The 12,725-nt window shown below is 35.8% G+C and overlaps 1 protein-coding gene across 1 annotated transcript in view; it reads right to left on the reverse strand.

Moving 5' to 3' along the window:
• The window catches only part of ZDBF2 (zinc finger DBF-type containing 2), a 102,908-nt gene extending 95,473 nt beyond the window's left edge, over positions 1 to 7,435 (reverse strand). The window contains exons 1-2 of the mRNA XM_069474200.1: positions 7,333 to 7,435; positions 2,875 to 3,002 (exon numbers count right to left, since the gene is read on the reverse strand). Of these exons, the coding sequence (XP_069330301.1) occupies positions 2,875 to 3,002; positions 7,333 to 7,386 (182 nt within the window). The 5' untranslated portion in view covers positions 7,387 to 7,435. The remainder of the gene's footprint in view (positions 1 to 2,874; positions 3,003 to 7,332) is intronic.
• Positions 7,436 to 12,725: the final 5,290 nt, after the last annotated feature.

Raw genomic sequence — 12,725 nt, forward strand, 5'->3', positions numbered from 1 at the left:
TGATCCGCCCGCCTTGGCCTCCCAAGTGTTAGGATTACAGGCGTGAGCCACCGCGCCCGGCCTCAGGCTGGTCTTGAACTGGCTAGCCTCAAGTAATATGCTCCCCTCAGCCCCCCAAAGTGGTAGGTAGGGTTGAAGGCAGAAGCCATTGAGCTCGGCCTGATTAAAAATATTTAAAAGAAGAAACAAGGGCATCAAAAAAAGACCTGAAAGAAGCCATTAAAACAATTCTACTTAGAGCTGATTATGTCAAAATGTTCAATTTCTGTATGATAGAATACAACACATACAATTAAAAGACAAATAACAGATTCTGAAAAAATATTTGTAACATGTTTGAAATACAAAAGACTATCATCCATACTCAAATACTGCTTACAAATCTAAAAATATACAAATAACTCAATAGAAAAACAGGCAAAGTATATGAACAAATAATTCATAGGATAAAATACGAGGTCTGTCCGGAAAGTATCCAGCCATTGTTAATGTAATATATAATAGTACATGGCCGGATACTTTCCGGACAGACTTCATATGGCCAATAAATACACAAAAAGAAGTTCCACTTTACTGATAAATAAAGACAGGCTAATTAGGAGATATACTTTTTTGGTCTATTATATTGGTGGTGGGGGAAGAGGTAGATAATCCCAGTGTTGGCAAGAATGACAAGAAATGAGCATTCTCTTATACTCTTCATGTGAGTATAAATAGGTATAGCCTTCTAGGAAGTGTCCAGCAAGGATTTAAAATGTCCAGCAGAGGGGTGGGGCTAAAAAATAAAATAAAATATCCATACACAACTTGAGCAACAAAATAAATAATAAATAGTAGCAGATTAAAACACACAGAATAGGCTGGGTATAGTGGCTCATGCCTGTAATCCCAGCACTTTGGAGGCCAAGGTGAGAAGATTGCTTGCTTGAGGCCAAGAGTTCAAGACCAGCCTGGTCAAGATAGCCCTGTCTTTATAAAAAATAGAAAAATTAGCCAGGCATGGTGGGGCACATCTGTAGTCCCAATTACTGGGAAGGCTGAGGCAGGAGAATTGCTTAAGCCCAGGAATTTGAGGTTGCAGTGAGCTATGATGACACCACTGTACTCTAGCCCAGGCAACAGAGCAAGATCCTGTCTCAAAAATAAAACAAAATCCACACAATAGAAGAAATATATTCATGAGTCTATAATGTTATAAATAAATACTTGAATAAATAGTGAGGGAATAAGATTTTGATTAATAAATATAATACCTGTTTCAGGGAAGAATCATCAATGGATGCTTAAAATAAGTCAGTGAAAGTAAGATGAGAAACAGGATTATTTACATAGTCAAAGTTCTTCCCCACAAGATTCTTATTAATTACAACAGGAAAAACAGTAGCTTTACAGTGGAGTAACTTTGCAGACACAACCTTAATCAAGTGACCCAAGTTAACATTGCCAGTGATAACATGGCAACATCATGTGTCTCCTGGTTTAATACACTGAGAAGGTACAACATCAGTTCTGAGATATTCTTACCCAAAATTCATAAACTAAGTTTAATCATAAAAAAATATCAGGCAGACAGAAATTTGAGAATATCCCATAAAATAACTGGCCAGTACTCTTTAATAAGAATCAAGGTCTTAAAAGCAAAGAAAAACTGAGGAATTACTCAAGATTAAGGGAAACCAAAGATATATGACAACTAAATGCAATGATCCTGGTCCAAAAGGAGGACATTAGTAGGACAACTTAAAAAATTTAAATAAGGTCTATAGATTAGCTAATAGAATGGTATCAGTGTAATTTCCTAGTCTTGATCATTGTACTTCGGTTATTTTAGATTTAGTATCTGGAGAAACCAGGTGAAGATGATACCAGAATTTCTTGTACCAGTTATGTAATATTTTTGGTAAGTCTAAAATTATTCCAAAAAGGAAAATTAAAAAAATAAAGTAAATTTTTAAGGTCCCTAAACCCTGACCCATAAATTCAAATTCTGGAAGCTGTATCACAGAAATAATTGCATGTATAAGTATGTTTGCTGAAGCATTATTTAGAAGGGTTATAAACTGGAAATTTACACTGACCCCAGAATAGGCTAATAATATTCTAATCACAATTTGTCCCCTCTGACTTTTCCCCATTAAAACATTTTCACCATTCCTAAATTCTAGGTTAGTGATCTGCAAAGTAAAGAAATTAATCCCTTTCTCTACTTACTGGTGCACATCTCAGCTACATCTGCACAGATGTGCTAATGATTTTTTTTGCCTTATCTTATACAGCTGGAGCTGCTAACGCACTATAGTATTTAATTTTCTACCAATGTTTTTCTTTGACACAGGACATTAACTCTTAAATGTTTTCAAAATAATTATTTTTATTAAAACTCCCAAAACAAATTGATACAAGAAAAAGCTATCAAGATATTGACAAATTATAACAGCCACTTCTATTTGATATCTCTTCTATTGAGAATTAGTAAATAGTTCCATTAAGGTGGAACTGACTTAGTTTTGACTTTGACTACCCTTATTCTGCTACTGTCACCGGCATTTCTGTTACTAATCTTTTAAAAACTATTTTTGTTCCCATCTTCCCCCTGTTTAATCTATGACATACTTATAAAACACATTAATGGTATAAATTATTTATTGGCCTAAGATTTTTATTTAGGCAAAACATAGTGTAATCATATCTTCTATAGTGGAATTTCTTACTTAAGCTAAGAAAAATTAAAAATTGCAAATGGAAGTTACTAGATAAAATTTCACTTTTTATTTTTTGATTCAAGATTCACTTTAAGTAGTATTGGGACATTAACACAAACACCTACTGTAACATATAACTATGTACAAACATTATTCCAATTAGCTACTTTACCTGTTTACTCGACGATTAGATGGGTGGTGTCGCAGTACATCGTGCAAGAAACGGTCCATCAGGCTCTTGGTATGTATCTCATTTCTACTCTGTCTGATCATGCTTCTGTGTTGAGCAGTGAACAAATGCTATAAAGACAAAAAGAAACAATATTTTAAACAGGTAATTCTCATTAGTGGTGAGAATTTCACAAAATGGACTTATTTATATATTCCTGGTAGGATTATATTGATAGCTTTTCTACAAAGCAATTCTGAAATATCTAAAAGCCATAAAATTATCTTTCCCTTAAATATACTAATAATATTTTCTACATATATCCTAAGGAAATCATCTTAAATGTAGATGATTAATGCAAAAAAAGATATTATCACAGCATAACAAAAAACTGGAAAACGCTCTGAGTGTCTTAACAGTAAAATCCTTTAATTATAATATGGCCTAAGATGTGTTACTATGCAGCTATTTAAAATAATACAAAGACTTTTTTTCTGTAGGTATAGTTATTGCTGAATATAAAGAATTTTTAGTAACATGGAAAAATGCTTTATATAAAGAGAAAAAATGGCGGACGCAAAAATCACATGTATGGTTTTATCTCAAACTACAATTTAAAAATGTATAGACAAGTAAAGGGATGACAATACAGCAGTCCCCCACTTATCCACAGGGGATATGTTCCAAGACTCCCAGTGGATGTCTAAATCCAAGGATAATACCAAACATTATATATACATTTTATTCTATACATACATCCCTATGATAAAGTTTAATTTACAAATTAGGCACAGTAAGAGATTAACAACTGATAATAAAACAATTATAACAATATACTGTTTTTAAAAAAGTAAAATAAGGGTTACTTGAACACAAGCACTATGACACACGACAGTTGCTCTAATAACCAAGACAGCTGCTAAGTGACTAGTGGGTGGGGAACATACACAGACTAGATACACTGGACCAAAGGAGGATTCACATCATGGGTGGGACAGTGCGGGACGGTGTGGGATGGCACAAGATTTCATCACGCTACTCAAAACAGTATGCAGTTTAAAACTGATCAACCATTTATTTCCAGAATTTTCCATTTAATATTTCCAGGTCATGGTTGACTGTGGGTAACTGAAATCAACGGTGCATAAGGGAGAAACTACTATATAACAAAATTGTAGAAGCATTTGTATCTGTGTGGTAATTATGGGTAATTTTTAAATTTTTCCTATAAATTATATTTTTCAATGAGCAAATTTTTTAAAATAAAAATCTGTTAAAAGAGAGAACAGGGTTGGATCACTATATTAAAAGAGGTCAAAGATTAATTCACAAAAAGGCCTTCATTTTCCTTCAGAGAATAAAAATCCTGCCTTAAACAGAATATTGAAACAAATACACTAAATTTTTCTGTTTTGCAATTCTCTCCACAGTTAGAAAGATTTTGCCTTTATTATTTGGTGGACTAGCAAGCAGGATGGGAAAGAAGTCTAATACTTACTGAGCACCTATGATGTATCAAACACAGTGCTTCCATTTACATGGCAACTTCATTGAATTTTCAGAAAGAATATTGTCCTCTTTTGACATGAACAGATTAAGGCACAAAGAATTAGGGTAAACTGCCTCAAGTTGTATATCTAGCAAGCAGCAAAGCCAGGATTCAAATCTGGGTGTAACTGTAAAACTTATGCTCTTTCATTGTATCATGCTAGCATTAATGGCATATTTCTAATACATGTTATTTACAATTTAATAACACATTTTAATAAAACTTGGAAAATTAACGTATTAAATACCATGATAATGGTGTCAAAAGAACTTAAATCAGGTTGCTAGTTCCTGACTACTATTACAATTCTTAGAATTATTTCCTTCTATGTTGACTTCAGAGTCTACCCTTGTACTACCATAGCCCCTGTAACAATTTAAATTATGACAGTCTCAAAATCCTCCTGCTACAAAACTCCCCACCATCTAGTAACTATTACCAGAGTTAGACTGCCTAGTGTAGTGGCTGAAGGGGACAAGTACACAAGGAAACAAAGGTTCTATTAAAATCCAACCTTGTTCTCTCTCTGCCAAGGCAAAAAAAAAAAAGCACTCTGAATGGAAAAACTGTATTTACATAAACTGTAGTAACCACCACTCTATATATCCCAGAAGGTGTCAGTTCCTTTAGATTATTTTTGAATTGACGTATAACATAAACAAAAGTATGCAAATCATATGCATACAGCTCAATAATCACATCCACACCATCTATCAAGAAATATTAATAAGCACCCAGAAATCCCTCCAATGTCCTATCCCAATCTAATATCCCTTCCCTCTTCCCCAAAGTTAACTATTGCCTAATTCTTAATACTATAGTTTTGAAAGTTTCTGAAGTTTGTATAAACGGAGTCATACATACAACATTCTTTTGCATTCAGCTTCTTTCACTCAACATTTTATTTGTGATATTCATCCACATTAGCTATAGTCTACATAATATTCCATTTCTACATAATATTCCATTCTATGAATATACCAGTTTTATTTATCCATTCTACTCTTGATGGACATGTGTGTTTTTTCCAGCTTTTGGCTATTACAAATAATCCTGCAAAGAACCTTCTTAAATGTTTCTTTTGGTGCTGATGTGCATGCATTTTTGTTGAGTGCATTATTAAGAGTAGAACTTCTGGGTCATAAAATTTGCATATATTCAGCTTTAGTATTCACTGCTAACTAGTCTTCCAAAGTAGCTGTACCAATTTATATTCCTACCAACAGCGTATCATAGCTTCCATTACTCTACTTCCTCATCAACACTTAGTATTATAAGCCTCTTTAATTTTAGCTATTGCAGAGGGTGTTTAATATTATGTCATTGTGGCCTTAATCAGCAATTTTTGTGACAGCTTTTCATATTTACTGGCCATCTGGATATCCTCTTTTATGATGGGTCTGTTCAAGACTCTTCCTCTCTTTCAAATGGATGTTCAGTCTCTTATTGACTTGTAGGAATTCCTTATTTATTCTGGACACCAGTTCTTTGTTCAGTTATATGTGTTTCAAGTATCATTTTCCTCTCTGTGGCTTGTCTTTTCACTTTCTTAATCATCTTCCATTATTTCTTAACTTTATTGCAACCTGCTTTATCTTTTTTTTTTTGTCAGTGCTTTTTGTGGCCAGAAATCTTTCCTTATCCTCAAAGTCATAAAGATTTCCTATTTGTTTCTAACAGCTTTGCTGTTTTACCTACAACATTTACATCTACAATCTACCTGGAAATGATTTTTATATACAGGGTGATTTAGCAATAAAGTTTTGTTTTTTCCCCCCATGAATATTCAATTGACCCCGTATCATTTATTGAAGAAAGTCTTGTCCTCAATGCTCTGTGGTGCCACATTTGTCACAAATATCAATATATGTCGCTGTTTCTGGAGTTTCTGGTTTCCATGGTCTTTCTAACTTTGCGCCAAGACTGCGCTGTCTTCATGGCTATAGTTTAATAAGTTTTAATATCCAGTAAAGGACGTCCTCCCACATTGTTCTTCCCTAAGATTATACTGGTTCTTCTTAGCCTTTTACATTTCCATATTTATTTTTAGAATTGTCTTAATTTTCATTTAAAAAAAAACTTTTATGAGATTCTGATTGGAATTACATTGGATAAATATAATAATTTAGGCAGAATTGACACATTTACAATATTGATTCTTTCCATGGAAATTTCTTTCAATGTTTATAGTTTCTTGTGTAAAGACCTTATACATATTTTATTATATTTATTCCTTCAAAGGTGATGTTCTTTGATGCTATTATAAATGATGTCTTTCTTAAATCTCGTTTTCTGCATGGTGTTTGTGTATAAAAATACAATTTCTTTTTATGTTGGTCCAATCTTTATAAACTCACTTATTAATTCTAATAGTTTATCTACATATCTTTGGGATTTTCTATATTCACAATCATGTTGTGTATAATTAATAGTTTCATTTCTTCATATCTAATCTTTACCATTTTTAACTTCTTTCCTTATTTCCTTGGCTAGGACCTCTAATAGAGTATTGAATATAGCTGTAATTCAAGCATCAAGTCTATTTTCACTTAATATATTAGTGAAATAATTGGATTTAAATCTTTTTCTTTTTAAATCTGTTATTATTCTTGCTTTTACAATATCCTTTTTCTCTTCTTTCTTCCTTTCTTGTGGACTATGTTTTGTTATTTCAATTTTCCCCTTTCTGTTAATTTAGTGGTTAGACTCTTTTCCCATTCTCTTAGTGGTAAAAGATTACAACAAGCAACCCTAACCTATCAAAGTGTAAAATTACCTGTTAACTTTTATTCTCTTCATGCACAATGCGAGGTGGTCCTTAGAAATGAACTCCATTTACTCCCCTCCCAATTTATATGCCATTGTTGTCAATCCCACAAGACATTACTTATTTAGATTGTCTACATATTTACCTTTCCAATGCTCTTCATTACTTCCTGTATCTTTGAGCTTCCATCTGGAATCATTTTCCTTCTGCCTGAAGAACTCCTTTTTAGTTTTTCCTTTAGTGAAGGTCTGCTGGTGACAAATTCCCTTAATTTTTATTTCCTGAAAATATTTTTATTTCACCTTCCTTTTAAAAAGATATACTTATTGAATAGAGAATTCTAGGTTGGCAGCTATTTTCTTTCTTTTAGGTTCCACCGTTTCTGTTGAATATTCCACTAGATTTGGGCCCCAATTTCTTCACTGCCTTAATAGTTCTCCAAAGCCTTGAAATGCAAGGCTGCAAAAATCCTCAACAAAGTATTAACAAAAGCAAATCCAGCAATATACAGAAAGGATTATATACCATGACCAAGTGGGATTTATCCCAGGAATGGAAGATTAGTTTAACATCTGAAAACCAATCAATGTAACTGCTGCAGACTGAATTGCAGCCCCCCAATTCATATATTGCAGTGCTAACCCCTAATGTATTTGGAGATAGGGCTTTTAGTAGGTAATTTAGGTTAAATGAAGTCATATGGGTAGGGTCCTAATCCGATAGGATTGGTGGCCTTATAAGAAGAGGAAGAGAGAGAACCCTTTCTCTCCATCATGTGAGGACACAGTGAGAAGGTAGTTATCTATAAGTCAGGAGAAGAGCCTTAACCATCAACTGAATCAGCTGGCACCTTATCTTAGACTTCCTAGTCTTCAGAACTATGAGAAATAAATTTCTGTTGTTTAAGCCACCTAATCTATGGTATTTTATTATGGCAGGCTGAGCTGACTAATAAAGTAATTTATTAATAGACTAAAAGAAAAAAACAATTATCTGATGCAGAAAAGCAAGCCAATCAATTTAATTGCTCTAGACTGAACTGCATCCCTCCCAAATTCATACATCGAAGTTCTAACGCTTAATGTGATTCTATGTGGAGAGAGGGCTTTTAGTGAGGAACAGAAGGTTGTTCCCTACCCCTCCCTCTACCCCTCAGGCCAAAGTTGAAGCAGTATCTTGCCTCCTGGAAAAATAGCACCTTGGTCACTCACAGCAATCATACCTCTCCAGTGCCTAAGGTGAAGTGGCACCCTGCAACTCAGGAAAGCATGCCCTGGGTGCACAGTGCAGTCACACACTCCAGTATGTAAGCTGAAGTTGCCCCTTGCATCCCACAGAAATGGCCACCCAGAACAGTGATGCCCCCCATGCCTGTGCTGAAGTGGTATATCACTTCCTGGAGAATCAATGCCCTGGCCAAGCTGAGGGAGGAGCTGTGCATTCCAGGGCTGAGCTGATGTAGTAGCCCATGTCCCAAGGAAACAGAGATGTGGCTGAGCTCAAACTTCCTGTCCTACAGGCCAAACAACTCTAGTATCCTGCTCCTCTGGAGCTGGACTAGCCCCCCAAGATATGCCTCTCCTTGGGGAGTAGAGGCATCACTGTGCTGTTCCCTGCATCCCCTCCTCAGGGACCAAACAACAGCTATGCTCCACTACTCTAGAGTATTTCCTGTCATTGTACCTAGACTTACAGAGTCTGGGATACTCACAAACTTCACTATCCCAAGGTCTACAGTCACTACTACATGGTGCCTCATCCCATGGGATCTCAGTTGCCACTGAGCCCTATTTGCTTACGTCCCTGAATTGCAGCTGTACCCTACTCATCAGGCTCAAACCTTCAAAACACTCCTTCTTCTCCAGAGTCAGACAAGTGCTATACCCTACCCTCCATAGAATGACAGATATAAACTGGCTCCCTGGATCCAAGCTGCTAGGGGGGGCCTGAGAGTGAGTCACAGATCCTGGCTCCACATGCAACATATATCCAACCCAGCCACCGAGAGTGAAATTTTACCCCCAAACCCAGGTGCAACGATAGGTTCATGAGACCGTGAACCTAGGACCCTAGTCCCACAGCTGCTCCAGGCACCTGTACCCGGAACACAGAGCCACTGTAGCTGCTTACAGGCTGTGTCAGATCTGACATCAAGAAGGATCCACCCAGCTAAGTCTCTCCATTGTGGGGAAAACAAGAATAGGTGGACCTCAAAAGTCCTTGACACTGAGGACATTAATAATCTATAACAATACCACTGCTAAGAACTTCTACAGTGTAGGCCATTGAGGTGCCACAGTTATTGCTGATGGTGAACAAAGCTGTAGAAGCTGGATAAAAACTGTTAACATTGCACCTATCCATAAACAGAGTTACAATATTCTCCCAACTGGCACACTAACCCCAACTGCAAGTGAAGTCTTTGTCTGTGAAAGCCACTCCAGAAAAGTATGGAAGAGGCAATAGTTCCACCATGTGCAAGACATCAATGCAGGGACACAAGAAATATAAAAAAGAAAAGAAATATGACACAACCAAAGGAATATAACAACTCTCTAGTAACAGACCCCAGTGGAAAGGAAAGTAATAAACCACTGGAAAAGGAATTCAAAATAATGATCTTAGGGAAACTCAGTAAGATACAAAAAAATATAAACAATTCAATGAAATCAGAAAATGAACTGATGACATGAACAATAAATTCAACAGAGATAAAAATCATAAAAAAGAACCAAATAGGCTGGGCGCGGGGGTTCACGCCTGTAATCCTAGCACTCTAGGAGGCTGATGCGGGCGGATTGTTTGAGCTCAGGAGTTCGAGACCAGCCTGAGCAAGAGCGAGACCCTGTCTCTACTAAAAATAGAAACAAATTATATGGACAGTTAAAAATATATATAAAAAAATTAGCCAGGCATGGTGGCGCATGCCTGTAGTCCCAGCTACTCAGGAGGCTGAGGCAGGAGGATTGCCTGAGCCCAGGAGTTTGAGGTTGCTGTGAACTAGGCTGATGCCACGGCACTCTAGCTTGGGCAACAGAGTGAGACTCTGTCTCAAAAAAAAAAAAAAAAAAAAAGAACCAAATAGAAACCCTGTAGCTAAGGAATTCAATGAATGAAATTCAAAATGAACCTCAACAGCAGACCTGATAAAGCAGAAAAAAAAGAAACTCTGAACTTGAAGATAGGCCAATTGAAATTATCCAGTCAAAGGAAAAAAAAAAAAAAAGACTAAAAAAAGTAAAGAAAACCTATAAGACTTATGAGACATGACTGAGCAAACAAATAGTCATATTATGTGAATTCCCAAAGGAGAACACAAGGAAAAAGGCATATCATGAAATAACAGCTGGAAATTTCCTAAGTCTACGGAGAGATATGGACATTCAGATGCAGGAGGCTCAAAGATCACCAAATAGATTCAATTCAAAAAGGTCCTCCTGCAAGGCACATTATACTCAAATTGTCTAAGATCAAAGACAGAGAGAATTCTAAAAACAGCAAGAGGAAAGTGTCAAGTCACATATAAGGGGATCTCCACTAGACTATTAATAAAAGGATATTTCTTTGCAGAAAATTTACAGGCCAGCAATGGATGGGATAACATACTCAAAGTGCTGAAAGAAAAAATAGAAATTTCAGCCAAGAATAGCATACCCAGCAAATCTATCCTTCAGAAATGAGAAAGAAACAAAACCTTGCCCAAACAAAACTTGAGGGAATTCATCATCACTAGACCAGCCTTATAAGAAATGCTCAAAGGAATCCTACATCTAGAAGAAAAAAAGACAATAATCACTATAATGAAAACACACAAAAGTATAAAACTCACAGGGTAGAACAGATACACAAAAGAGAAAGAGAAAAGACTCAAACGATCCCTAGAGAAAACCATCAATCATAAATAATAAGAGAGGAAGGAAGTAACAAAGAATATAAAAACAACCAGAAAGCAATTGACAAAATGACAGGAATAAGTCCTCACCTATCAAAAATAATCTTAAATGTAAACAGATTAAATTACTTACTTAAAAGATACAGACTGGTTAAGTGAATTAAAAAAAAAAAAAGACCTAACCATATGCTGCCTACAAGAAACTTACTTCACTTGTAAAGATACACATAGACTGGGCCAGGAGCAGTGATGTATGTATGCCTGTAGTCCCAGCTCATTGGGAGGCTGAGGCAGCAGGATCGCTTGAGCCCAGAAATTTGAGACCAGTCTGGGCAAAACAGTGAGACTCCCATCTCTTTTAAAAACAAAAACGAAAAACACATACAGACTTAAAATGAAAGGATGGAAAAAGATATTCCACGAAATGTAAACCAAAAGTGAACAAGAGTAGCCATACTTATAGTAGATAAAACAGACTTTTAAGTCAAAACTGTAAAATGAGACAAAAAAAGTCATTATATAATGATAAAGAGATCAATTCAGCAAGAAGATATAACAATTATAAATATATATGCACCCAACAATGGAGCAGCCAGATATATAAAGCAAATATTAGATCTAAAGGGAGAGATAGACCCCAATACAATAGTAGTTGTGGACTGCAATACCGACTTTCAGCACTGCACAGACCATCTAGACAGAAAATCAACAAGACATTCGATTTAAACTGCATTTTACCAAATAGACCTACTAGACATTTACAGAACATTTCATCCAACAGTTTCCAAATACACATTGTTTTCATCAGCACATGGAACAGTCTCCAGGATGGACCATGTTAGGCCATGAAACAAGTCTCAACAAATTTAAAAGAACTGAAATTATATCAAGTATCTTTTCTGACTACAGTGAAATAAAACTAAAAATCAGTAACAAGCAGAACTTTCAAAATTGTGCAAATACATGGAAATCAAACGACATGCTCCTAAATGACCAATGGGTCAATGAAGAAATTAAAACGTTAAGTTGAAAAATTTACTGAAACACTGGCCAAGCACAGTGGCTCGCTCCTGTAATCCTAGCACTTTCGGAGGCCAAGGCAAGAGGATCCATCAGGCCAGGAGTTCAAAACCAGCCTGAGTAGCATAAGGAGATCCTGTCTCTACCAAAAAATAAAAAAAAAATAGCTGGGCATGGTGGTGCACACCTGTAGTCCTAGCTACTTGGGAGGCAGAGGCAGAAGGATTGCTTGAGCCTGAGAGTTTGATGTCACAGTGAGCTATGATGATGCCACCAGGCTCAGAGTGAGACCCTGTCTCAAATAAATAAATAAATATTGAAACAAATGAAAACAGAAACACAACATACCAAAACCCACAGGGTACAGCAAAAGCATATTAAGAGGAAAGTTTATAGAAATAAACACCTATATCGAAAGAGTAGAAGGATTTCAAATAAACAATCTAACAATGCATCTCAAGGAACAAAAAAGCAGAACAAACCAAAGCTAAAATTAATAGAAGGAAATAACGATCAGAGCAGAAATAAAATTTACAAGAAAATTCACAAGATCAACAAAATAAAGGTGGTTTTTTGAAAAGATAAACAAAACCAACAAACCATTAACTAGACTAACCAAGAAACGA

Source organism: Eulemur rufifrons, chromosome 1, assembly GCF_041146395.1.
Source record: "Eulemur rufifrons isolate Redbay chromosome 1, OSU_ERuf_1, whole genome shotgun sequence".
NCBI lineage: Eukaryota > Metazoa > Chordata > Mammalia > Primates > Lemuridae > Eulemur > Eulemur rufifrons.